Source organism: Fistularia commersonii, chromosome 21, assembly GCF_037954325.1.
Source record: "Fistularia commersonii isolate RoL2024-O1a breed Wild chromosome 21, RoL_Fcom_v1.0, whole genome shotgun sequence".
Lineage (NCBI taxonomy): Eukaryota > Metazoa > Chordata > Actinopteri > Syngnathiformes > Fistulariidae > Fistularia > Fistularia commersonii.
The window spans coordinates 16,557,468-16,584,076 of NC_141304.1; the positions used below are offsets into that span (position 1 = coordinate 16,557,468).

General features: G+C 52.6%; 1 protein-coding gene across 1 annotated transcript; it reads left to right on the forward strand.

Annotated features, from left to right (window-relative positions):
* The first annotated feature begins 4,456 nt into the window (after positions 1 to 4,456).
* Positions 4,457 to 25,755, forward strand: mapkapk2a (MAPK activated protein kinase 2a). The gene is made up of 10 exons (XM_086168449.1): positions 4,457 to 5,216; positions 18,539 to 18,678; positions 21,386 to 21,450; positions 21,531 to 21,610; positions 21,693 to 21,819; positions 21,903 to 21,978; positions 22,068 to 22,192; positions 23,179 to 23,264; positions 23,384 to 23,464; positions 24,136 to 25,755. The coding sequence occupies exons 1-10, from the start codon at positions 4,977 to 4,979 to the stop codon at positions 24,283 to 24,285; spliced, it is 1,170 nt and encodes a 389-aa protein (XP_086024575.1). The 5' UTR covers positions 4,457 to 4,976; the 3' UTR covers positions 24,286 to 25,755.
* The last annotated feature ends 854 nt before the right edge of the window (positions 25,756 to 26,609 follow it).

The window sequence follows — 26,609 nt, forward strand, 5'->3', positions numbered from 1 at the left end:
AAGTCAACATGGAGGGAGGAGGATGGAGCGCGTCGGCCGGCGAAGCCTCCGAAGAACCCCACGCACACATGCACCCTCGCACGGACGCACGGACGCACGGACGCACACATGCGCGCACGTCACCTCTCCTGCGCGTTTCTTCTCCCATAATCGAGGTGACCAAGGTCGCCGGCAAAACCCGACACAAATAAACAGGCGGGCCGGGTGACTGACTGACTGACTGACTGACTGACTTCTCGTTCTACTTTGGTCGGCGTCTGGCCCAAGGTTATGTTAAGACAGGCCACGAGTAAACAAATGCATCGCAGTAGCCGAGGGATTAAGCTGAACCAGGGCAAAATGAGATCATCTGTAAATATGGGTTCTTGGTGCTCCACATAGCAATTAGAGAGAGATGGAGACACAAAGAGAAAAGCCAGAGGAAGAGATCATATGAGGGGATCAGAGGTGTGTGTGTGTGTGTATGTGTGTGTGTGTGTGTGTGTGTGTGTGTGTGTGTGTGTGCAGGCATCAGAGGGGTGAGCAGGTTCAGCAGGTCCCATATTGGGCAGGAGGCTTGCAAATGCCCAGGTGCTACAATCCTATATGGGAGCCAGTGCTGACCACGGGTCTATATCCAGAGCCGGCTTGGGTTTCGGCCCCGGGCGGCTGTGGAGGATTGTTCTGAGAAAGACGAGTTCCAGCCAGCCTGAAATAACCCATCCAAACTCACTCGCACGTTGACTTTTGCACACTAATGAAGAACAGAAGGTGGAGGGAGATGCACCTCCTGCCCCTGAGGTTTCCTTCCTGTCAGGAAGTTAAAAGAGGTGCGGTGAAACGGGAGAGCGAGTCGGGGAGCATTCTGGGAAGGAGAGGCGAAAAGAGACCCTCCGACCCCGTGGCTGCACCCCCGCTCTCAGGAACAGGCGGAGAAACCCGTCGCTTTCACAAAGGAACGATTCATGTGCGGCTCTCGTGAAAATACTATTCTGCTTTCAGCGGGGAAAAGGCGTGGCTGGGACGGCTGAGAGCCGCCCGGAGCGAGCCAGAGTCACCCCGACTCTGAGGCTTGTGTGAATTCATCAGCATAACGGCGCAGACACTCTCCCGTTTCAGACGCCCCGTGAATAGTCGTGCGTCGCTGCGCGGCAGCCTGCGTGTCCTGAAGGACATTTTCCATTTTCCCCACATCTGAGGGGACGGCAGACGAGACGCCTCTGGAGACTGAATGAGGCCTTCGCATATCCCGTATGAGGCTGCCCTCCTGTTTGCAGGGGTCTTCAGCCGCGGGCGGAGGAAGACCCCTCACAGGCTCTGGAGGGCCTGTATGGCTGAAGATCTGCCGGGGCACCGATCCGTTCAGTCAAAATGGGATTTGTGCGCCATCTCGTGGACAAATGTGGAACATCTGGTTGCAGCGCGGAGGCCCCCTGGTCGAGCCGGCGTCAGCAGGAGCTGCGGGAGCTGCGGGAGCTGCGGGAGCTGCAGGGGCTCCATGGAACCTCCCTCAGACAAACAGCGGTCCGGCTCCCGGGAAACGCTGAAAGAAGGCTTCGCTCGATGGCGTCCGGCCTCTCGTTCAGTGAAGCCTGAGGACGCGCAGACGAGATGTCACACACCGCAAGCGGCAGAACTACTTTGGCCTGGTGTCATCCTCCTGTTCCATTGGACATCCCTGCGTCGGACGCAGATCGAAGCGGTCTGAGGTTCGATCTGCGGGGATTATTTTTAGCGCCGTAGTAACAGCGGCCCCGTGTTCAACCCTTTGAGAAAAGAGACGACTCTTCACCGCGAGATCACATCCATCCAGGAGAAGCAGCTGTCGATGCAAAACAAGGAATTAGGGGTTCGTCCCCGCCGCCGTCAGCTTCTGTGCTACATGAGTTATTCCTAAGAATGAATCCTACTTCCACACACACACACGGCCGGTAGAGCTGATCAAGGTGAAGGTTGCCGGCCATCGGGGCCAAATGTCTGGTCTCGTCGCTCCTCTCAACCAGCATTTCCATCAGACCAGGTCCGCAGACCTGTGAGAAGGATCGACCAGAAGGCGTCCCTCAGAGCGCGTGCCGCCGAGCCGGCGGATGTTCTCACCGCCGTCTTGGACCTCTCCCTCGGCCAGAGCGCCGTCTCCCCGCTTCAAGAACGATGCCGCGGTCCCCCTTCCTGAGACCCGCCTGACTGACGGCGGGCCGGCTGCACTCACCCCAACTGTGTTAGGGGAGAGCGGTGCTGGCCCACGTTCAGACCAACATTCCAGACGACCCGAACTCCCTGCAATTTGCATCGCGGCTCAGCAGGTCCACCTCGGACGCCTCAGCCGCCACCCTCCATCATTCCTTCTCCTACAACTAGAAAACAAAGACTCCTCCGTCAGGATGCTCTTTGTGGACCACAGCCTTCAATACGTTCGGCCCCACAAACACACGCAGATTGTCCGCCTTCGGGCTGCGTCCAACCCTCTGCGACCTCCCGGACCTCCCGTCCGTCAGGATAGGTCGTAGGACTTCGGCCGACGTCGTCGTAAACGCGATCCCTCCTCGGGGATGCGTCCTCGGCCCCGTCCTCCACGGCCGTGTCGATCACAGCATCATCCCGAAGTTCACGGATGACACGGCAGCAATAGGACGCGTCGCCTCGGTCGCGAGGCGGCCGCTTTGGTGCCGCGGTCTGAGGACAACCACCTCACCCTGGACGAGGACGAGGTGAGGGAGAAGGAGATAGTGGACACGAGGAAGGAGAGGAGACCTCGTCGGTTGTTTGTGAGGCCGAGAGGGCGAGCAGCTTCAAATACCTGGGTGAGGGCCTCACCCGGCCTCCCAACGCCACGCGGACGGCGAGGACCCAACTGCCGTCAGACTCCCGAACAGATGATAGGAGTCCATGACCGCGTTCTGCCAGTGCCGCGCTCGGCTGCGCACGTGCGCTCGCCTCGAACCTGCACATCGACCAGCGCTGTTGACGTTCTCTCATACTGCCCACGTTCGTGCGGACGCCGAGGGTTCCCTCACGATCGCCACAGTGCGTTTGTCTCACATATCTGGATGCACAGCGGACGGCAGCGTGAGAATTTCATTGTGCCGGGAAACACCTTTCCAGACTGTGTGTAGGACAATAAGCACTCTGCATCTTGTAGACCTTGTGATCTTCTTTCACATCCAGAGGCACCTGGCGATACCCCGGCAAGAACAGTCTCTGCGACGTACATGACGATGCTGATTACAATACAATCTGTAATGTGGCGATGCAACTTAGCTCGGAATAATTCAACAAAATAGAAACAAAGCGGAGCGCTAACTTCGGCCGACGGAGGCGCGAACCAGACGGTAAGAGTCGGGAGGTGGAAGGCGGGGAAGCTCATTCTGAACCCACAGCTGACAGGATGGAATCGGCGGGAAGGAGAGAAGAGAAGGACCGCTGAGAAGGACCGCTGAGAAGGACCGCTGAGAAGGACCGCTGAGAAGGACCGCTGAGAAGGACCGCTGAGAAGGACCGCTGAGAAGGACCGCTGAGAAGGACCGCACGATTCCAGGAAGCAAACATGGGAGACTCTTCAGCCTCCGCGGCCTCGACCCTCCGCCCGGGTCCGTGTCCGCGGTGTCCGGCCCGTGTCGGTCAGCCGAGGATACCGTGTCGTCGCGCCGTCGGTCAGTGTGCGTCGGTGCCGCGACGATACTGCGTGTTGCCCTGCTGGCGGCGGCGTGTCGGCCCGTGTCGTGAGGACATGGCGTCGGTGTGTGTGTGCCGTTGGTCGTGTGTTGTGTCGGTGATATTTGTGACCACGTTTTGTCTGAATCGTCTGCATCGTTAGGTTTATGTAGCTCGTGTCCGTGTTATTGGTCTCGATAGCGTCACTGTCGTGTCGGTGTTGTGCGTGTTGTGTCTGTGCCGTCTGTATTGTGAGGTTTATGTCACTGTTGTGTCTGTGATGCTGGAGTTGTGTTGTTGTCCCTGTCTGTGCTGGAGGGTTGTTGTGTGTGTCAGTGTTGTTTGTTTTGCGTGTAGAGAGTGTGTGTGTGTGCATTGTGTGTAGTTTGTGTGTGTGTCGTGTTTTGTGTGTGTCGTGTTTTGTGTGTGTGTGTGTGTGTGTGTGTGTGTGTGTGTGTGTGTGTGTGTGTGTGTGTGTGTTGCGTGTAGTGTGTTTGTGTGTGTGTGTGTGTTGCGTGTAGTGTGTGTGTGTGTGTGTGTTTGCGTGTGTGTGCGTGTGTGTTTTGTGTGTGTGTGTGTGTTTTGTGTGTGTGTGTATGTGTCTGTGTGTTGCGTGTAGTGTGTGTGTGTGTGTTTGCGTGTGTGTGTGTGTGTGTTTGCGTGTGTTTGTGTGTTTTGTGTGTGTGTGTGTGTGTGTGTTTTGAGTGTGTGTTTGTTTGTGTGTGTGTGCGTGTGTGCGTGTGTGTGTGTGCGTGTGTGTCTGTGTGTGTGTGTGTGTCGTCCTACGGGGCCGCGGCCCCTTTAAGACCCCCCCCCCCTCCGCCGCTGACGTCAGTCTGAGCGGCTCCGGAGCTCCGGCAGGGAGCCTGTTCTTCGGGGAAACCACAGCCTGGCTCGCCGCCGACCGTCCGCCGCCCGTCCCAAACCCGTCCGCCGCGTCTTTGTGTCTCTTTCCCGTCGAGGTTTCGACGTCCCGCCGTCTGGGGCTCGGCGTCGGCCGCCCGGGAGCCCGCGGCCGGAGCCTTTGTAGCGGGACGTCCGTGAAAGTTGCCGTGGCTCTCGGAGGAACCGGCGGCCGCCGGCGGCCATGGAGGCGCTAACTGCTAGCTGAGGTTAGCACCCGCCTCGCGAAGGTCGAGCCGGCGCCATAATTCGCCTTTTTTAGCGGAAACGCCAGCGGCTTCGACCACCTGTAGCGTCGGCGAGAGGCGGCCGCCGCGTCTCCCCCCTCCGCCCCGGGCTTTTCCGCCGCCCGCGGAAAGGCCGCTCGTCGAAGGCCAGCGTCTCCGGCCGAGCCTCGCAGAGGACAGCGGGAGGAGGGTCCGGAGCCTCGCCCGGCCGGCACCATGCTGTCCAACGCCCAGAACCAGCCGCTCTTCCCCAGCCCGGCGGGCCAGCAGAACCCCGGCGCGCCGCAGAACCCCGCGGGCCAGTTCCTGCCCTTCCACAGCAGACCTTCGCTGCAGATCAAGAAGAACGCCATCACCGACGACTACAAGGTGACCAGCCATGTGCTGGGGCTGGGCATCAACGGCAAGGTGCTGGAGATCTTCCAGCGGAAGACCTCGGACAAGTACGCCCTGAAGGTGGGTGCTTCTGGGCGGGCCGGGGCTGAGGTGTGGGCAGCTTCCTGGTTGTGTCTTGGAGAACCTGCTGCTTCCTGGGGGGTGCTGGGTCTCTGGGGGGGGTCGAGGAGCCCGGGAACGGCTCTGCAGAAAATCGATTGATTGAAAACTGTTTTCCTCCAACAAGTATGTAGAGGAGTCACGGATTCTTAAATGTGGACATTTTCCGATTTTCTTGGTCATTTGGCCGCCGGACCCTGAAAACAAGCAGCTCTCTGTGATGGGCCTCTGCCCCCGAGAGTCCCCGCGGCCTCTCGGAAGGTCTCTGGTCTCATTAAGAAGCCGGGCCGGGCCGGTGCCGCTGTTTCCGAGTTCCGTGTTTCTAAATGTGTCCTGTAGGAAGTGGAGCCTCCTTCGACGTTCTCGCCGAGAGCGAGGGCCGGCAGGGTTTCTTCACCAGGGAAGAACCGCTCTGGGGTCAGCTGCCCGTTCTTCAACCGGCACCGATGGAAATGTTTTCACAAGACCTTCTCCGGCGAACGTCCTTCCTCGAGCCGCTCACGCCGGAGGCGTCATTTGTAATTGTGCAATGGATTTAAAATTAGGAAGTCTCCACATCCTGTGAATGCTCGTGTTGTAATGTGATACTGCAGTATCAGGAACTGCTGCCAGAGAGAAGTTCTCCTTCTCGGTCAAAGTCGAAGGCCCTGTCACTGCAGCCGCCGGCTCAATCGCTGTACTTTTCTTTTCTTTCCCAAGGGGGTTGGAGCGCCACTTCTATTCAGTCTGTTGCGCAAAGTCTCCGTCAAGTGATTCATAACTTGGAAACGGTGGGCCCGGTAGCTGAAATTCAACTTCAATCGCTCCGTCATAATCCCACCAGCGCAGACACACACACACACACACACACACACGCACACTGGCTGAGCTCGGGAGTTTTTATTTTGCCCTGTGTAGTCAAGTCGTGTATTTTTATCTCGTCAGGCCATCTGTGTGTGCAGTGCTCAAGGTCGCTGCTATTCTTTGAACTCTCTTACGAGCGGTGGACTTTGTCTGGAAAGATAGAGCGCCGCTGCGTTCCACGGGCCCGGGGCCTGCAATCAAACAGCAAATGAATCTATGTAGAATCTGGAGGGTCCTGTTTACACCTGGTGTGGGATTGTGTAAAAAGAAACGCTCGCAGAGGCACCGGGGATCGTACTGAACACCACTGCCGTCCCTCTGGGAATCCAGGTATTGCCGTTTGACTGTGTGGTTTTGACAAAATAGAGAAATAATTGCAGGAGGTTTCTCTGTTGTGTCATTTTAAGGGTCTTGTTATTTCACTTTTTCTCAACTTTACAAGCTGTAGCTCGTATGAACCTGCTTGAATCCCCTGTGGATTCATATCCTATGGATTCAAAATCATATCGGCATGCCGGCCACTGGTCTCATTCGAGTTAGCTGCCATGAAACTTAGAGCTAGCCTTGATTTTTGTCAATGTTGCCTGTCACCATGCATGAAACTACCCAATATCAAGGAGAAGTAGAGCTCGATCGAAAACCCATGTCTTATCGGTTCCCATCACCGGCCCGATTTCTTATCGGATAAAATTCAGAACCGCTTTTGGTTCCCCGCTGTAGTTTTGGCTCGAAGACAACACTGGTTTGTGACCCCGATATCCACGTGCACGAATTAGGCGGCAGTGAAATGTCATCGTGGTCCAGCCCTGCCGTCGCCAGGTGTTTAAGGTGTCTTAGGGACGACCTTACCCTTCCTTGGACGTGTTCTTCATGGCGCCCCCGCGGTCGGTACATGGTTGTTTCCCGTCCACGGGCACCGCTCCGTCTGCCTCCCACAGCAGAGCACTTTGCCTCTCGCTGTCGCCGCCACTTCTTTTCCTGAAAAGCTGGTAAACGGTGACGAGAGACCTCCAACCAGCACAGGTTTACACACTTCCATGTGGAACACGTTGAGCTTTGAATACAAAGAGTGGGGAAAAAGTCAAGCGACCGGGATGGTGGTGTCCTGATCCACATCCGGGCACTTGAAGAAGTCACTGTGAACTCTGTGCTGAGGCACCTGTGGCGTCAAGCGCCGGTTTGCATCTGAACTCTCTCCCACACCTCGCTTCCCAAGCGCCCTCCGCATTTATCGGCACAACCACAGCACGGCCCTCATGACGCCGACCGGATGAGGGCGTCAAGCACCTGTGGATTTGTACCCCTTTCAGTGCATGGTGCAGGTCAAGCCCCGGTTACTGAGTGTCTGTGGTCTAAAGCCCCAGAGCTCTAGGTCTGACCCGCCACTGTGTCCTGATGGTGGGAGCTACATAGCTGATGGATGGCAGGATAGATGATTGCTATTAGTTCACATTCGCTCACATTTGATGTCCATCTCTTTCCCTGAGGACACTGATATGAAGTGCAGAAACTGATTCTGCCAAACATCACGCTAGACCGTCAGAAAGCAGCGGTTTATCTGTTTGCTTTGCTGATTGGCTCATCCACCAACATAGGTCACTGCAGGAGTGGAGTTGCACCGGGACGTCCGACCCGTCCGACCCGAGTCCGTGAAGCTCACAATGTCATGCTGCCTTTGGCCTTCACGACGTGTTTCCATACGTATTCTGTGTTTGCGCGTGCCCGCACACACACACACACACACACACCAACGCTGAGGATGTTAAATGATCACAAACCTAGATATCGTCTCATTCTTAAGAAACCTCAAGATATTCATCAACATCCCCTTTTCATCTGCAATAGAAAATGATTAACAACCACTTCAGTTCTTCAAGTTCTGAATGACTTTCTCTGAAACCCGTCATTGTTTGAAGCTGACGTCGCTTGTCAAGTCAACATCCTTCTTTAATTTCTCCAGTAGCTGCGTGTCGTTGGGAGACTGGTCGAGTCTACCTGGGTCGGGTCTCGAGCCAGGCGTCGCCAGTCGTCCCCCGTGAGTCAGGCCCTGGTGCACAGGTGGAGCAGCGGACCCGTGCACGTGTGCTATGCGATTCTGTAATATTGACAGGGCGGGCCTTTGGCCCAAGTTTACATTCAGGTACCGGTACAATGAGTCATCGTGTGACTGGTGTTCATCCAGACGGCAGTCAGAGGAGTGTCATTGTCAACACGTTTTGTGTGTGTGTGTGTGGGGGTTGCACTTCCTCGCTGTTTGGGATGACAGAGTGAACTAGATGCAGCTGTGTGTGTGTGTGTGTGTGTGTGTGTGTGTGTGTGTGTGTGTGTGTGTGTGTGTGTGTGTGTGTGTGTGTGTGTGTGTGTGTGTGTGTGTGTGTGTGTGTGTGTGTGTGTGTGAGTGTGTGTGTGTGTGTGTGTGTGTGTGTGTGTGTGTGTGTGTGTGTGAGAGTGTGTGTGTGAGTGTGAGTGTGAGTGTGAGTGTGAGTGTGAGTGTGTGTGTGTGTGTGTGTGTGAGTGTGAGTGTGAGTGTCGTACAGGGGAGGGTCGCGCTACACTGCCGTATGCAGATGGTGAGCCAAAGGAAGCAAAGAGGAAGGAAGGAGGCCTTTTAGTCGGCACTCCTTCCTTTGTCTTCAAGTACTGTCTCACTTAATCCTTGCCGGTATCACTGAAAATCACAAAGATAAGACAGCACTTTTCTTCAAAGCGCTGTACAAAATGTCAAGTGGTAGGAGTGGGACCCGTAAGAAAAAACTTTCATTCATAAAAAAGATTCACAGGTCTCTGATCATCTCTGGCCCAGTGTTCTTCTTTCGGAGCAATTCTTCCACTTTCTATGTAAGTTGTCACTGTGGCTTTTTGTGAGCAACTGAACAGCATTGACCACTTCCTGTATTCTGGTTGTGTTTCACACACTCAGCACTAAGTTCAGCAACGGACACTAAATGGTATACGCCTTCTGGAGGTCACGTCGCTCCTCTTGCTACTATCACCTGGCTGGGCTTCAGCCGGCGTCCTTCAATGGGAAGGTTGGCGGTTAGATCTCCTCCACCCATCTCGGGCCCAGGCGTCCCTGGCAAGACAGTTTAACTGCCCCAGTTGCCCCTGATGGTCTGGTTAGCACCTTGCACGGCTGCTCTGCCACCGTGTGTGTGTATGTGTGTGTGAATGAAATCTAGTGTGAAGTGCTTTGAAACGCCAATGTGGTGAAAGCGCTGGATACTCAGAGAGCATTTGTTGTTTTTTTAATTTTCAGACCTGCGTGGAGGAAGAGAGAGTGGGTGGAAATCGTAGTATCACTCAAATCTTATTTTTCCATGACTCAGTCTGGCTACAGCACTCATTCATATTGAGGATTTTCTGGTGTTTCGATGATCTCTGTGACTTAACGAGCAGTCCTCGGAGCTCCGTCCGAGTTCCTGTGGTAATTCCCCCCTGCAGATTAGAGCAAAGATGCTCTGCGGTCGGTCCGTTCGGGTCATTTTGATGTTAATCCACCCGCTCTCAAGCTGCGTGACACTTGACGTGTGGTAGAGGTGGTATCACCATGGTTCACCTTGGGCCTATACTTTTCAGTGCTTTCACAGAAGCCCATCCAGAAGGATGGCAGTGTGATGTTGAAGAAACTAGTCTGGGTTGTTGATACACTTTAGTAGTTGCCATCCACCACTCAGGTAGTAGAACTAGTTATGCTTAATCACATTTGGTGACTCTACTTATGGTACGCTCACAACAGGAAATGGTTCTCTCCCCTCTTATAGACTGAGGAACGTACACGTCTGCTGTGTGTGTGTGTGTGTGTGTGTGTGTGTGTGTGTGTGTGTGTGTGTGTGTGTGTGTGTGTGTGTGTGTGTGTGTGTGTGTGTGAGAGATTCCTTCTGAATGCTAACAGGACAGCAAAGACTGCCATATAATTATGTTAAACATGCTAAATTGTGCGCATCACATGTAAGGTCAGACAATTGGCAGTGACCGCATCATCATCTACAGATGCTGATATCTAAAAATTGTGGGGATGTGAACTCCGTGCATTGTGGAACAGCACCAAACTATTTAACATGGCATGCAGCCTAAGCTTACGGAGAACAAGCCGCACCAGCATCTCCAGGTGGAACTGCTTGGCTCCAAGAGGAGATGTTCTATCTAGTGTGGATTCATTTACCTTTAAATGTAAAACACCCACTTGTTTTTTTTGTTTTTGTTTGTCTTGGTTTTTTATTTGGGGTGGGGGGGGGTGCAGGAGATCAAGCGATCGTCTTTGGAAGCGAACATTCCTGGTTGGATTCCCGGCTCCTCCTAGTGTGTCCAAGAGTTGTCGAGCAGGACACTGAAGCCCTGACTGCTCCCCTGCTTCCCCACGAGGGATTAATAAAGGATAAACTCTTATTTTTCCCTAAACTCCCACTGGACCCTGATGTGGATACAGTGATGTGAACAGACGTATTCAAGAAGATCACGACAACCTCTGCTTTGCATCTCTGCTCACACGTGGCAGATGGAGACCGGGTTCTTTTCCAGTTAACCCTTGTTCCACCCCCACTCTTCTGCCAGGGCTCAGGAGTCTTTGTATTTGCTTCAGGAAGTGCATTGTGTGCCCATCTGCCCCCCCGCCCCCCCACAAATCCCTCTGTTTAGCCCAAATGGCAAACAGAAGAAGGGGAGCGGTGCAGTTTTGTCCCAACAACTCGAGGAGGGTTTGTGTTCTCATCGGTGCACAAATCTAAGCTGGTGTTGGAAGTGAGTGAAATGTTCGGCGCGTGAGGGAAGATTTTTTTATTTTATTTTTTCTAATCCGTTGCATACATTTGTTATTTATTTGAGTAACACATTTCCGTGGTGATAGAATTGCAAGGCCGTAAGTACATTTGGGAATGAAAACACTGAATCTGGAGAAGATTCATGACCGGCCAAAGAAGCTTCTGCACATGGAACCGTAAGAACCCGTCGTTCAGTCCACACTTTTGATTGTAGACATCTGCCGCTGACTCGGAGTCAGAAAGCCAACAAAGGTTGCCGTCGACATAGAACCGCGACATGAACCGGTAACGTTAATGCTTGCAGGTTTTGTCTGGTTTCAGCGCTGCAGCTGTGGCTGCTGTGAGGTCCACAGCTCCGGTTCTGTTTCATGCTGTCGAATCAACGGGATGCCCTTTCCAGTGTGCATTGAGTGTGTGGTCCACTTGTTACTTCAAGAATTGTTTGGTCCGCATAATATTTGATGGGAGATTTATTTTATTAGCCTTCACTTTGACATTGCCAGGATTTTTATCGGGCCCTGGACAATGTGGCATCCTGTATCTTGAGCCTTGCCAGTAGCGCTTGAAATTGAATTAACAAAAAGCAGTCTGCTTCTCTGTTGCATTTACTGACCAATAAAGCTTGGAGAAACATTGATTTGGTCAGTTCTATATGATTCGGGACATTTGAACAAATGGAAAACAGGTTTTCCACTTCAAGCGGGGCTTATGCTGCCCCTCCCCAAAGCAGAGACGTCCGCTTCTCCTGTATACTCGGGCAAAAAAAAAAATCCAAGACAGCTGCTGATAACTACGTTGGTGAGGATTTTCCCAGAGAAGGCCCTTCGGGGTTGTGGAAAGGGGTCTCAGTTTTTCTGACATGATAAAACCTGCTGTCGGGTGAACTTTAGCATAGAGTGGGAAAATTCTGCTGACCGCACGCTGTGGGTTGTAGGTAACCTTACGGTGGACTCCCACCATGCTGATCCCGTTGGATCGGACTCGGTTCTGTGTGCATTTGCACCAGGAAGAGTACTTGCTACCCGTTACTATTTTAGTACCTCCACTCGGGAGGCTCCGAGTGAGCCGAGCCGATACTGAAACATGACGTCCACAGACTGCCGGTCACCGATAGGCAAGACAATGCTGTCTTGGAGCGCTGGACGGAAGGATCAGACCTGCCGTATATTAATGAACTTACGTTTTAACAGCAAAAGTGCAACATTATAGCGTGGCTGCTGTGGTTCCTGCAGCCTTCTCCTGCTTTGTGTGTGACAAAGCCACACAGACCAGGCAGCAACTACTCTCTCCTCCATGCCTTCCTTTGCGTGTGTGTGTTGGTTATAAAACCTCTTGACTGCAGTTTGGCGCCGCCATGCTACGACAACCCCGCCAGCATTGAGGAAGTATTCTGAAGTAATGGAAAAGCATCCAGAGCGAGTCGGGTGAACCCAGTTGTGCTGGAACAGCGCCGTGGAAAAGCACCATTCGTGGCGTTGCTCTCCGATGACTTTTACTCAGACTTTGCCTTTCTGAATGCAGCAAGTGTGCACAGAACGAAAATGTGTTTGTGTAGGCAACATCTTCACAGTATCTGGATAGAAAACACCGTAAACACTTTATAGCCTTGACTTTGACACTTTATAGTTTTATTTGTATTTCTTATTCCCCCTCCTTTTTTTTTTTTTTTTTTTTTACTGTTATTACAATTTCCTACTATTATTTATTATTGTTATGTTACTTGAAACTCTGGTACAACGATTTCCTTCGGGATAAATAAAGTTGTTCTTATTCTTAAAGTGCAAGTAGGTAAGGTGTAACTTTTCACTGCAAAGTACATATTTACAACAGTGAACGGCAGCGGTTCTGCGGCAGTGCAGCAGTGAAATATGCATATTAGGGTTTATAAATAAATAGATAAGTTGTAATACAACTAAGCCAAATGTGCAGGTGAACAGTGAGTATTGTGCGGTTCGGAGGTAGCCCGGTGTATCATGGCTGCAGCTGGTTGTGTTCAAAGTGGCGTGAAGACAAATGTCACGCCAGTGGAATTTGCATAATTATGCTTCCTGTATTTCAGTAAATCAATGGATATCTGATGCACAAGTATTCATTAGAAGGGATGTGGCTGAACAGTGAGAATGTTCAACAGTAATGGCAGGAAATGTCCACAGCAGATGTATCTTTTTTTGTTTTGTTTAAAAGATCAGTATTGCATTTTATGTCCAGAAGCCGTGAGTACTGTCCCTAATCAAGCATTTGCATTTAACGGTTCAACATTCTGATGGCCTGGGGGAGGAAAATCTGCCAGAAGTGGGCGGTCCTGCAAGGAATACTGCGGCGCCTCTCCAGAGGCCAGCAGGGTAAACAGTCCTTACTGCAGGTCTTCCTGTCCTGGATGGGATGGAGGGGAGAGAGGTCCAGATGACCTTCTCACCACTCTCCTCCACTGTTTCCAGTGGGAGGTCCTGCAGCCTCCACACAGAGATGCAGTGGGTCAGGATGCCGTCTTGCTGCTCCAGTCGAGGGTGGTCGCCCCCACCGGGAACTTCGTGCCGCTGACCTCCTCCACGGCCATGTTGATGATAAGTGGGGCGGAGCCGGGCTGGTTCTTCCTGAAGTCGACAATGATCTCTTTGGCTCACAACTTGTTGTACACAACAAGAGCTCCGCAACGAAGGCATGTCGCTGTCACCGACCACTCTGTGATAGTACTCTGTTTTATTTACTTTTCAGGAGAATGCAAGGAACCCTCACTGCGGGTTGGTTTTGTCTGCTAGGGAACTGCATCAGAAGTGTTCATTTTCAAGCCAAAAGAAAACCCAGAACTCCCACATCAGCCGTGACATTTTTCTGAAACTCTGCTGATCATGGCTCGGACGTATAGAAATGGAAGCGGGCCCGGAGCATTTCCAGATCATTTCGATTGATGCGATCGTTAAAACGTGACAGTTCCCGCTCGTGGAGGGAGGGCGACTGCGGATGTGGATTTTCCTCATTCCATAGTGTTCTTATCACACAAGTTGCCTTGGTAATGTAGATAAGTGAAGACACAACAAAGAATTAAGACTTAATACTTGGATTAATAGGTGTGAGATAAAGATTCGACAGCCCGTTGTCTCAGTTGATTGGCTTTTAAAACTCAGTACCTGCTATCTGGGAATGTGATTAGGTCAGCGAAGGGTCATGGCGTCGCAGCACGGCGGCCAGGCGGATGATGGCGTGGCCTCCGTCCTCCATCCCAAGTGGAAAGGGTGTAGGTGGCTGCCAAACAAAGAGTCCATACACAACCTCATGAATCCACAAGGGGTGGAGCAACTCACTTAATCTAGGCTCTAGTTTATTTCATAGGATTGGTCACAATTTGCTGCATGTTTCGTGGAGACGGGCTTGTTGGTTTTACATGTTTCTCAGTCCTTTTGCCAAGAATGTGAACATTTTTTTCTTTGCCTTGGTGGCATCTCAGCGGAGTGATGATTTATCTCCGAGTATTCGCTACTTAAACAGCGACATAGCCGTGTAACTGCAAGCAGGGTCACTTTAAGCGGCCTATTGTGTTTACAGCGTCGCCACAGGTGTCAGTCAAAGAAGTGCTTGCACAGGATCCCAGTTTCGTCCCCCCGACCCTCCCTGAGCGCAGCTCTGGCCCTGTCCGGACTGGAGGTTTTCCATGTCGAAGGGGCTGTAGTTTGGGACAGTTTACTGCTGGAACTGTCCTGAAAAGCCATGTCTCCGTTCCAACAGCACAGACAAATCCCTGTCATTCGGCCTGCCTTCCATGTTATTTTTATGCCTTGTAAAAGGCATCGAGTGGCTGGTCAGGATCTCCTGTTGCGAACGTGCGCCGCGGCGGTCCAGGCCACAGAAGAGCGTGTCCGTCAGGTCGTTGTCGACTTGGTCTCGTTGCTTTATTGAATAGATGACCGGTGTAAAGACCCAGCAATATTTTCAGAGCATTTATTGGCAGTTCATTTTTCAGTGCTGTCACTCGTCCGTGGAAATCTGAATGTTGGTTAGCATGTGACGATAAAAGGTCATACATGAACTCCACAGACCTGTTGGTTCCGGACGAGTGCGGGCGAGATGCGCACGATATCATTTTAAGCATTACCCAGTAGAGGGCGCTAATTCTGGTTTCTTGTTAACAGACTAGACGTCCCTTGATTGGTCCCATCCAGTTAGTCATACATATATATAGCACAACATCAGCGACATTCGACCCATCGTGGATGAAGCATTAGCAGAAGGCAGCCACCGAGCCGGGGGAGCAGTCTGGGGTTCGGTGTCTGGGTTCCAACCAGGAATGTTGTGTTCCAGGGTCCGAAGCTAAGGGCATCCCATTGGTACTGACGGACAAGAACAGCACTCGGGCATCCCAGAAGTTGCACGTCAGTCCCTCTGCCTTTACGCTCTTACGGCAACGTCACAAAGTTCAGACTGGCTGTCACCGTTTTCAAAGGCTTCTGTATTTGACAGCGATGAGCGATCTGCAGGCTCCTCTGGCACGAGGGACTGCATAAGGAAAGGCTGCTCTCTCGAATCCTTCAGTATCCCCGAACTTCTTGGCGACTGCGTGTAATAACACACGTTCGGAAGTTGTCGTAACTCCTGAAAAACCTCCCGGCGTCGTACAGGAAGTTGTTTTACAGCGTTTCAATGTGAAGACAATTGAGGCACACTCGTTCCTGCCAAGTTTAATCAGTGACTTATGTAATAGAAGAATAAATTGCAGAAACCTGTGCCGCGCCGGTGCTCTGCTTCCAGCCGTATTACATAAACCCCGACCTCATCTTCTGTCCCAGTCCGCTGACAAACTGCCACTTGGTGTTACCCTGCGATCACGGGAGGCGGCTTGAATGTCAAGACCTGCTGTTTGCGCTCACATTTTTTCCAACAGGTGTCACCGTTGAGCTTCTTAAACACCCGCAGTCAATATCCGACCACCCCGTTGTAACTCTAGCCTTGAAATAAAACCTTGTGGCCGGACTCGAGGGGCGGCGCCTCTCAACCGACACGACTGTCGCCGTTGTTTTCTGGCTCGATGGGTTCCGTCGACAGTTTTTGTGCTGGAGTTGAGGAATAAAGTTTGAATTCACCTTTGTCCCCATAATCCTTTCTCAACCTGCCGCAACCGCAATATCTCCTTTTTCTGGTCTTTCTAGTCAAACTGATCACTGTAACCACTTTTCTGCGGATTGATTGCGACTGACCGCCAGGAGAGGATAGCTTTCTTGCACCCGTTCTCCCGGTGGGATATGTACGGGGCCAAAGCAAATGAACCAGCATGTCTGACGGCCCTGGGCTGAGCCGGTGCTTAGCTTGCCGGGTTCACATTTAGATTTTCACTCCCCTTTTAAAGTCATGGCTCCGACCTCAGCACGCACTCCAAAAGCACCTACAGAAATGTGCCCAGAAGAACAGCAGCTTGTTTCCCCGGTTGGAGTGGCAGCCCTGGTGAAATCCTGCCGTGGAAAAACAGGACCTTACGATTTTCTTTTCGATGACTACGTTAAAAAACACAATTTCTCTCTAGATGTTGATGCTGAAAGGACTTAAAGTAGATCCTGCTGTCCATCCCCTGCGCCTGGGCTGAACCCGGAACTCACTCTAGATCCTCCATCAGTGTCGATTTCCCGACTGTTAGCCGGGACAAATACCATTTTAAGAAACTCTACGTTCTCGCATGTAGAGCAGTGCGCTGCCAGTATTCCATATTGGGACAGCCTATCACCAAATCACATCTCATGTTCCTGGGTGTTTTTGAGGAACATCTTCTATTTACTTTGCAACGGAGCAATGTCCTTTTATTCCGTGCTGTCATTCGTACGGCGTGCAAAGCAAAGTTTCACTACGTCTGTTAACGTCACCGACGTAAGATGTCTGGGTTCTGTAGTTTCAGTATCAGTCCCAGAAAAACATATCCAAATCACACTTGTATTCAGCCCCCCCCCCTTTTTTTTTTTTACATGAAGACTTTTGCACAACTTTGACCTCTTTCAGAAGAGAAAACTGAAAGGAAACAGCCGCATTAAGTCTTAAGGTGAAGGCTTCATAGGGAATAGTAGTCGTCGTCAAACGATCCTATCTGTTCCTTTTCCCGTGCATGCTAATGCAGCGACCGTCGGGAGTGAGCCGACAGCAGGCTGGACCCGACGGAAGGGAGACGCCGCTGCGTCCGTGGGCAGACCCTGGAATGCGACTCAGCAAGGAAAGACCACGGCTTATTGTCAGAGCGGCAAGGCCAAATTCTTTCCATTGACTGGCAACGATTTGCCCTCGGCCTCTGCTCGTGGCCTTGTTGTAGCTCTCGCAGCGAAAGCAGCGAACAAAGCTCGCGTCGCTCGGGATTTGCCTCGGCTTACTTTCGGACAGGTGCGTTTTATCGCAGAGGAATTGATTTGCAGCTAGACATAGTCCCTGATTTGGGGAGAAAAATCGTAACTTTTCGGAGGTGATATCAAGGACGAGCTCGGAGATGGATGGGTTTCGTGTGATCTCGCATCCGACCTTCTTGTCATTGCACACGTTGCAGCCCAGGGCATCGAGTGTGTCTGGCAGGTGCAGCGCCTCCCGCCTCCATGATCCAGGCATCTGAAAAAAATCACCATCATCATAATCACATGTTCCTTCTTTTAATTGTGTGTCTTTGAAAACAAGTCCAGTCCGTGACAGGTGTGTAACCAGAGGCGTGGGCCGCGAACCAAATGTGCACGGGCTCCGGAACAGACCCGGGCATTTTACGGCCCGCGGGCCACATCCGGCCCGCCAAACTATTTCCTTTGTCTATTTTAATGAAGTATTTTCAATCAATATTGAATTAAGAGACTTTTTTTTCCCCATTTGTTTCATTTTGTATGGAGGACTACATTTATATGATCATTGATGATTTTAAAGTTGAAATAAAATGGCCCCAAATTTAAATATAGAAATTGCAATTTTCATTTCGCTCAATTTCCATGATGTGTGGTCGGCCCGCGCACAAAAGTGAAATAGGAATGTGGCCCGCCCCTGCTCTCGATGGTCGTTCTGTGAATAAACATGTCCCACAACAAACAACAGGACCCGAAAGCCGGCCTGCCGGTGCCTTTCTAACTGCTCCAGGGGCTCCGTTCAGGGGGAGCGTTGCTCTCTTATAGGGACACCATATTTATGGGCTGCGGCTCATATTTCAGGATTTTAGGCCATTATGTTAACAAGCGGCTCGTTTATGACCGTAGGAGGTCAGAGGTTCAGTCCGTTTCCAGTTACGATCTCCATGACATTCGCTGTATTATTTACAACAAACAGGACTCTGCTGCAGCACGAGACCATGACCAGGGCCGGCGCTGACCGGGACACCACCGCTCCCCTCTTCCTCCCAAAAGAACAGTGTTCACTTCCGCTCGCTCAATAGAAATCAGCATTGAAAAGCACGAATGGGAGTGTAGATTTGATTGACGCCACTTTATTTTAAGGCGCGCTGCAGGGCCGTACAATGTTCCCAGCAGTCTGGATGGAGGTGCTCTGTCCGGCCAGCCGGTGGCAGCATAGCGCCGCCCTCTGTCAGATTGTGCCCGCTGTGCATGAGCGGCGTCCTGGAGGTGGCGCGTACTGCCATGGGCTTCGAAAGGCCCAAAGAAGATGTAAACATTGACTTACCCGTTTATCTCTGCTGTGCTTATGTGATGGAGAAACTGATCCGCCCGCTGTGTCTGCCCCGCACAGATGCTGCAGGACTGTGCTCGAGCTCGCAGGGAAGTGGAGCTTCACTGGAGGGCGTCACCTTGTGCGAACATCGTGCACATCATCGACGTCTACGAGAACCTTTACCAAGGCAGGAAGTGTCTTCTCATTGTCATGGAGTGGTGAGTTCACAGGCACACGCTAAAACCCCCTCCCCTCTTAAAACGTGCAAAATATTTCCGTCAAGTCACGCAGAGCCGTTTCCAGTCACAGACCATGAAAATAAAGCGTATCCGAACGTTTGGGCGGCCGAACGGGTAGAGTTCTGCGTGCGACGGATGCCTGCTTTCTACTGTTTAGAACGTGTGAGAGGAGAGGCTCCGGATCAAAGGTCAATCCTGTTTTCGTCAAACACCCGGCCCTCATCTGCCCTTGTTGTGGTTGGATGTTGTGACAAGAGGTCATGCCACGAAAGCACCTCCGCGACACTCTCATCATCCGCTCGAGAGTCGGCAGCGTTCGTATGCCGGGCCACATTTGCATCGGCGGGTGAAAGTCTCAAAGTGCAGTGAAGGGCAATGACAAGTGCCCCCCCCCCCACCCCGGGTGTTTTTGACACATTCGGCAGCATAAATTATTGTAAGTCCCTGGTGAAACAAAATAACCCACTTCTCTTAAATGATCTGCGTTCATTTTCCTCACCTTTGTATTTTCCACGCTGCAGCACTAAAAAAAGCCACAAGCGCTCATCTTTTCACACGTGCACGCTTCGGGCTTGTGGTTACCCTCGTTCTGCAGAGAGAGATATCGGACCAGTCTGCCTACACACTCTCGTGCAGAAGGTCCTCGAGAAGCACCGGGCTCAGCATGAAATGCCAATAAAGAAAAGTATCGCTCTTAATGGAGCGGCGGTTTCCTCTCGGTGTCAGCGATGTATCACCGAGTGGTTCTCAGACAGGCTGTCAGCCACTCCAGCCTCCTCCGCCTCAACAAGTGCAGCTCTCTGATGGGTAGAGCGGCAACTGAACGAGAAGCAACTCATGTCTCTATGTGTGAAATTATCTCTCACTTCTGACAATTGATCATATGTGTGTGTGTGTGTGTATATATATATTTTTATATGTATATCCCTCAGTTGAAAAGAGATATTGTTGTCATAGTCTTGGGAGGAACCAGGTGCTTATGGCCCGTGCATGCATGCATGCATGCACGGGCCACACCCAGAGTCTGGACTGACTACACACACACACACACACACACACACACACACACACACACACACACACACACACACACACACACACACACACACACTCTCCTGTGTTGTTGGTGTTCTTAAGTTAAGAATCCGTCCCAAGGCAGAGCAAGTGTTGCTCAGCGTTCATCTCCGCCTTAGACCACCTCAAATACCCTTTCAGGCGTGACGCTCAGTCTTTCTGCAGCGGCTCTGCAGGGTAGATGGTTTGATAAGAGGGGAATATTTCAAATCGAATTGCGATGGTCCTCTTCGGCCTGAGCGAACAGGGAAGCTAAAGGGTTCAGTGGCGTTTATTTGCCAGACGGTCCTTGTGGGCTCTGCTCTTCATTCACCAAGCTGTCTGAGTGGATGTTCTTCAAGTCGCACACACAGCAAAATTCACTTTGATGATTAAATCTGAAACTAACAGTCACGCAGAGCAAAATGGTTAAATGAAACCTAAACGTTAGTGGACTAGCTCTTATGTTTCGCTGAATTTAGATTAAAAACCATTAACTTTGCATTTGACAGTTATGGCTTGTCCCAGTTACGATAATGAGTGTGTCCCCCTGCCCCGACCGTATTCAACCGCACGCTTCAAACCAGATGACACAGGGGAGGTCATGTCGAAACCGTGTTTGCATCGCGCCTTTGAAACTCATTAGTTTTCTACCAGAGACTGGGTTTCAGCAACAGCTCGGCTGCGGTGGCGAGCGGCAGACTCAATGTACGGGACGTGCGACCTCTGCGAACACGTCGGAGGCCGGGCGCCGTTCGACGGCCGATGCTCGTAGATCCCACGCGGAAGGGAAAATAAAGGCTGGCGCTCCGTGGCGCCCGATGCCAAAATGCACGCGGCTTTGAGTTGAGTTAGGTTTCTGTGCCGAAAACCCCGACGCGCCAAAGACAAACACACGGCTGGGTTCAGAGGCGCTCAACGCAAAGGGACTGGGCGGACCGGCAGAAGAAGCTCACGTGCTTCTCTGCCCGTCGGCCCTCGGCACGTCCTCCCCTGGGAAACCCCAGGCGTTGAGCCGCTCCTCGGTCGTGGCGCGGCGTGTACGTTCCCGCGCGCCGACTCCGCGTCCCTTTGGCGCCGCGGCTATTTCTGCAATCGCTCGAGGGCTGTTCTGACTCAGTCTGCTTCCATATTCTATGGAGGCGGCGCGTGGTTCAGCAACTGCATGGGGTGACCAGCCGGAAGACTCGCACCCGGCGGGGCAAAGCGTATTACCTGCATGCAGTCTTTTCCCAAAACCAAGGTCGTCCTCAGCCCGTGAGAGTCTCTGCATGGATCTGCGGGTTTTATTCAATTAGGCCGCGTCTAATACAACCGGTAAGAAATCTGGGAGGCAAATGACGGTCTGTGTAGCGCATCACCTTGGTGCTTTATAACGCTTTGAAAAGTCAATCGTAAATGATATTGCCGTTTCGCTTCTTTGAAACAGTATTCTGGTCTACGGGTTCGGCTCAGTTCTGCCGTAGCATCGTCCCCGTTTTCACTAGAACCGCATTGCGTAGACAGGCGACGGGTTACATTCTGCTGAGATCTTTGTACCTTAAGACACTCTATAGGACAGGAGTAGACGGTAGGCTGCAGGAGCTAAATACTAAAACCGTTTTCGGTCATATGTGTGGTTTTGCCGGTGCAGCATGGACGGCGGAGAGCTTTTCAGCCGAATCCAGGACAGAGGAGACCAGGCCTTCACGGAGAGAGGTACCGCAGCATTTCATAGTGTGACCATAGCACAGCCACTCCGTCCACGCTCACCCTTGATTCCTCCTCCTCCTGCGCAGAGGCTTCGGACATCATGAAGAGCATCGGAGAGGCCATCCAATACCTGCACGCGGTCAACATCGCGCACAGAGATGTCAAGGTGTGCTCTCGATCTTTTCGAAGTCGTCAGAAGGAGGCCGGTGTTTTTGCCCTCAGTCACCGATGTCATCTGTCCCTTTCAGCCTGAGAATCTGCTGTATTCCTCAAAGAGGCCGAACGCCTTGCTGAAGCTCACGGACTTTGGGTTCGCCAAAGAAACCACTTCACACAACTCTCTGGCGACTCCGTGCTACACGCCCTACTATGTTGGTAAGGACTCGTGGACGCGCGGTCACGCGCTCTGTTCTCAGGCGGTTCTGAAGGTGTCTGTGACGTTGCCCTCGTCTTTGCAGCTCCGGAGGTTCTGGGCCCGGAAAAATACGACAAGTCCTGTGACATGTGGTCTCTGGGTGTCATCATGTATATCCTGTAAGTCAGAGCCCTCACGTCCACCTTTTGCTTTGGCTCGTCACCCGTGACTTTGTCCCAATAACCGCGGTGGTGTCGACCCCCTCCAGGTTGTGTGGTTACCCTCCTTTTTACTCTAATCACGGCCTGGCCATTTCCCCCGGGATGAAGAGGAGGATCAGGATGGGCCAGTACGAGTTTCCCAATCCCGAGTGGTCAGACGTGTCGGAGGAAGGTGAGGCGCGCGCGAACCCGACCGCCCGCTCGAATTTTCCGCTGACCTCGAGGTAACAGGAAAAGAGCCGAATGGCCTCACCGAGGTAAACCTATTCATGTTTGACTGACTGAGGAGCGCGTCAACGGGTGTGCTGCAGCTGCCGCCGTAAGAAGCGCGCTCATCTTTGAGTAGTGCTGAAAATGAAACCGCCGCAGTTTCTTTTTCAACGCTATCCGAGTTCTTGTACAATACATTGGCTTTTCTCGAAAAAGAGAAGCTGCGCAGCGGTTATGTGATCTATATCATACGTTTCACATGCGGAGGGACTTATTGGAGTTCCCACTTCCGTCTCAGATTACTCAATCCGCTGCGAGTCTATGTAAAAGGCCGTCTTTTATATTCCATCACCTACATTTCCCATGACCCTCAAACGACTCTGGGGCTTTCTTTCGTTCAGCGGAATGAAAAATTCCCGGCTCACCACTTGAGACGGCGTGTCATGCCTGGTGGAGAGGCGTATGCTCGTATGTTTTTTTAGGGAGGACCTTCGAAGGAAAAACTCCCCTGCAGTAAATTGTTATTTCCCGGTCGTCCTTTGTGAAACGGTCTGCGCGTCGGCGACCGTGTTAGTCCGGATTCAGAACGGCCGGTTTACCCAAACCGAGGACGGCAAAGCTCAGGATGCGCCGACGGGGCCGCAGAGAGCCTTTGCGAAGCTGCCGAGCAGTCTGGGTTCCGGAAAATAATAATGATAATAATTTATACCTTATTAATCCCTCGCGGAGAAATTGATTCTCTGCAATAAAGCCATCATGGGTGACCCGTGAGCGGCCGGCTGCCGCCCACCAGCGCCAGGGGAGCAGGTAGGGGTGGGCGGGGGGGGAGTTCTTACTACGACTGCTTTTGATGCCGTCGAGCGCCCGCTAGGTCATGAAACAGGCTGTTCTATTCACGGTTGCAAAGGAGATCTTTGGTTTTCAAGCCTGTAAATCACTCGTTTGCAGCGAAGCAGCTGATCAGAACCCTCCTGAAGACGGAGCCGACCCAAAGGATGACCATCACCGAATTTATGAATCATCCCTGGATCAATGTACGCGCCCACCATCTCTCTCTCTCTCGCTCTCTCGCTCTGTCACCATTTATGACATCAGTCTGTGAAGGTTGACTTTCCTCTCGCCGAGTAAGTCTGTGTGTGTGTGTGTTTTCCAGCAATCGATGGAGGTTCCCCAGACCCCGCTTCACACCAGCCGTGTCCTCAAGGAGGAGAAGGACGCGTGGGAGGATGTCAAGGTGGGTGGCGTTCACCTCTGTCCTTCTGATTTTATTGCAGACCCGCAGAGCGCGAGCTTTGAATGGACAGAAGACCTCGCCTTACGGTCACGGTCAACGAACACCCCTTTGACAAGAGAGGAAGTGTTTTACAAAGTGTGTGTGCGTGCGTGTGATAAGATCTGCTCACACTGGACGATGACGCGATGGGTTGGATTGACGGGAGGGGATCAGGAGGATAAGGAGGAAGCTGTGTCTGCTCAGGGCGCCATCTTACAGTGCTCGCGGGCTGAAACAACGAGCGAAGCGTCCCACCGCTGAGGTTCCCCCAGACGCTGGCAGACAGCTCTCGGTTCAGGGAGGTTTCCAAAGAAGCCGGGAGACGCTTTGGACCTCTCCCGGTCGGCCCGGGAAGGCCAAAGGACGCGCGCGTATCTGCTGAGCGGACGGCCGTCCGAGATCATATCTGACAAACGGCAGGTGGTTTCCTGCCGGGCGGCCCCGTCGCACCGGGCAGGGGATGGAGTCAGACCGCTCCTGTCTCTCAGACCGCTCCTCGCCTCCGAGGGAACGAAGCCCGAAGGAGCGGCGCGTCGGCCGCTCGGCAGAAACGGCGTTCCTCTCGACAGACGCCGAACTCTGAGCCGTGCGCGTCCGTGAAATCAATCCAGTGCCTTGTCTTTATTCTGCAGGAGGAAATGACCAGTGCCTTGGCAACGATGAGGGTTGACTATGAGCAGATCAAGATAAAGACCATTGAGGACTCAACCAATCCACTGCTCACGAAAAGGAGAAAGAAAGCCAGTAATGCCATTGCTGAGCCGCAGTCTGCCAGCCACTGAGACGCATGCATGCACATCCAAACACAGATTGTAAAAAGGAAGCAATAACTTGTCGACACGAGTCGCGTTGCATGTATTTTTGTTAGTGTTTTATTTTTCATGGTGAATTACAATGTTTTGTAGGAGTGTTTTTCCTTTCTTTTTTTTTTAATTACACAACCGTTTTAACAAAACCTCCGCTCTGCTGTTGCAGACAGGATCTTAATCTGTTTTTAACGGCAGTGACCCTCCTGCAGGGGCGTCCAGGAGCAGGAGACGCAGCCTGCATCTCCACACCGAGATATCAGCCGGTGTTCTGGAGAGGCTTGAATGTGGCAGGAGAGCACCAAGACTAGAAATGAGCAGTCGGCGTGTCTCGACCCTAAACCCCCCCCCTTCACTCACTCACACACGCGCACACACACGCACACACACGCACACACACTCGCACACACACTTTGAATGTTAAATCAAATGGCTAAATCCCAAAAATAAATGCAAGGGAAGCTTTTCTTTTATCTACATGCAACGTAAGCGGATATCTTTTGAACTGACAGGCGGAATGTAAGGACTCGGTGCCTCGGCTGCCGGGACGAGCGAGGAGCAGCGGCACAGTAGCGGGCCTGGCCGCTCACAGGGGCGGCGTGCCGTTCGGACCCGCCGCCTGAGTCGCGGCCCCGCTCTCCTTCCTTAACCTCCATTAGTTTCAGGTTACGTAGTTCTAGGGCCGAGAAGGAAGCCATGTTTAAGAAGTGAAATGTAGCTCAAAGGAGAGTAGGAGCCAAATGATACTGTATTTTTTTTCCTCGTGAATCTTACAGCTATTTGAGCATAGGCCTTACAGAGTCTGGATAAAGCAGCGTATGACTTTAACCCCTACCTTCGGTTCAGGCTTCTACCAATGTTATGCTTCACAATCTATAACATTGCCAGATTATATTTCAGGTTTTTACGCTATGCAGATGTGTTTTTGTGTCAGCTCGAACTCCTCCTAGGACCTTGCTTGTGAGTGTTCATATCCGTTCGCCAACGTTGTTTATTCTTTCCCGGAGGAGGCGCGTTTGTGTTTGTACGTGTCCGTGTCCACGGGAGCGCCTTCCGTGGGACGGCCGCTTCTCTCCGCGGGGAGAGCGGAGCCGCCGCCGGGACCGGCGCTTTTTAATTTGTCCGTCTGTTCTGTCGCGAAGAGCCGCCCCTCCGGGCTCCCTGCGGCGTCCGGTGCAAGCGGAGGGCGGGTTCCGACACCAGCAGCGAGCCGTCGGCGCACCGGACGGGCGCCCTCGGCGGCGTCCACCGGGAACCGCCGGGTTCACTTTTTTCACTTTGGAAGAGCGCACCGGTTGCACCGCACCTGGGACTCACTGTACAGTCGGTTTCATTTTCTTGTTCGACACATTGTCGCTGTGGACACAAACTTTCTGTCCCGGAGTGTGTAAAGCTCCACCTCACATCGACTGTCTGCTTGCTTTGGATTAAAAAAACACAGAAATCACACACGTGACTGCTCGTGTCCCTTCGTTTTGGGTTGTTGGTTTCGTTTTTTTTTTTTTTTTTAATATAATCGTCTAAAACAACCGACCGGACGTCCGAGGTGTGTGTGTGTGTGTGTGTGTGTGTGTGTGTGTGTGTGTGTGTGTGTGTGTGTGTGTCAGACTGGTCTTCCCATGAAGAGGCGGCGCGGCTCTGCCTCCGGTAGCCCGGTGCGGCCGCTGCAATCGGTGGTTTCGGTCAAGTCTGACGTTTTCATCGGGAAACGAGAAAAAACCCGGATGTGACGCATTCATTGCGCTTTTCCTGCCGGACCAACCAAAGCGGCCCTTTGTGATTTCCTGCCGTCCTGATGTTTTGCCGCCTCGAGGCCGAGCGGCTCGTCGGCGGGGCCGTTCACCGTGCTCTCCGGCGGTGAGAGCCGGTCGCGGCCGCCTGCGGTCCGAAGTGTCCCCGCCGCACACCTGGCTCGGCAGCCGTGCACGTCAAGCCTCCAGCCGCCAGTCTGTTCCCGGGCGGCCCGGCTGCCGCTCGGGGATTTGTGGCGGCAAAACGGGGACGCGGACTCAACTCACGACAAGCCAACTCATCCTCGGAGCCGAAACGTTGAATATACAAATGTGTGCAGCAGATCTGAGTCAGCGGGGGGGGATGGGGGGGGTTACCAAACCCTAACCAACACCGGGCTGCACCCCGCGTGGAGCACGGCGGGCCCGCAGGACGGTCGCCAGCCACCGGAAGCCGAGCAGCCTCAGCCCGCCGCCCGGAAACGCCTCCTTTCCCGCTCTGCAGAGTGAAGGTGCCGCGGATTCAGCCGGAGCTGAAGGTCCGTTTCAGGAGACCACATCCTGCGGGGG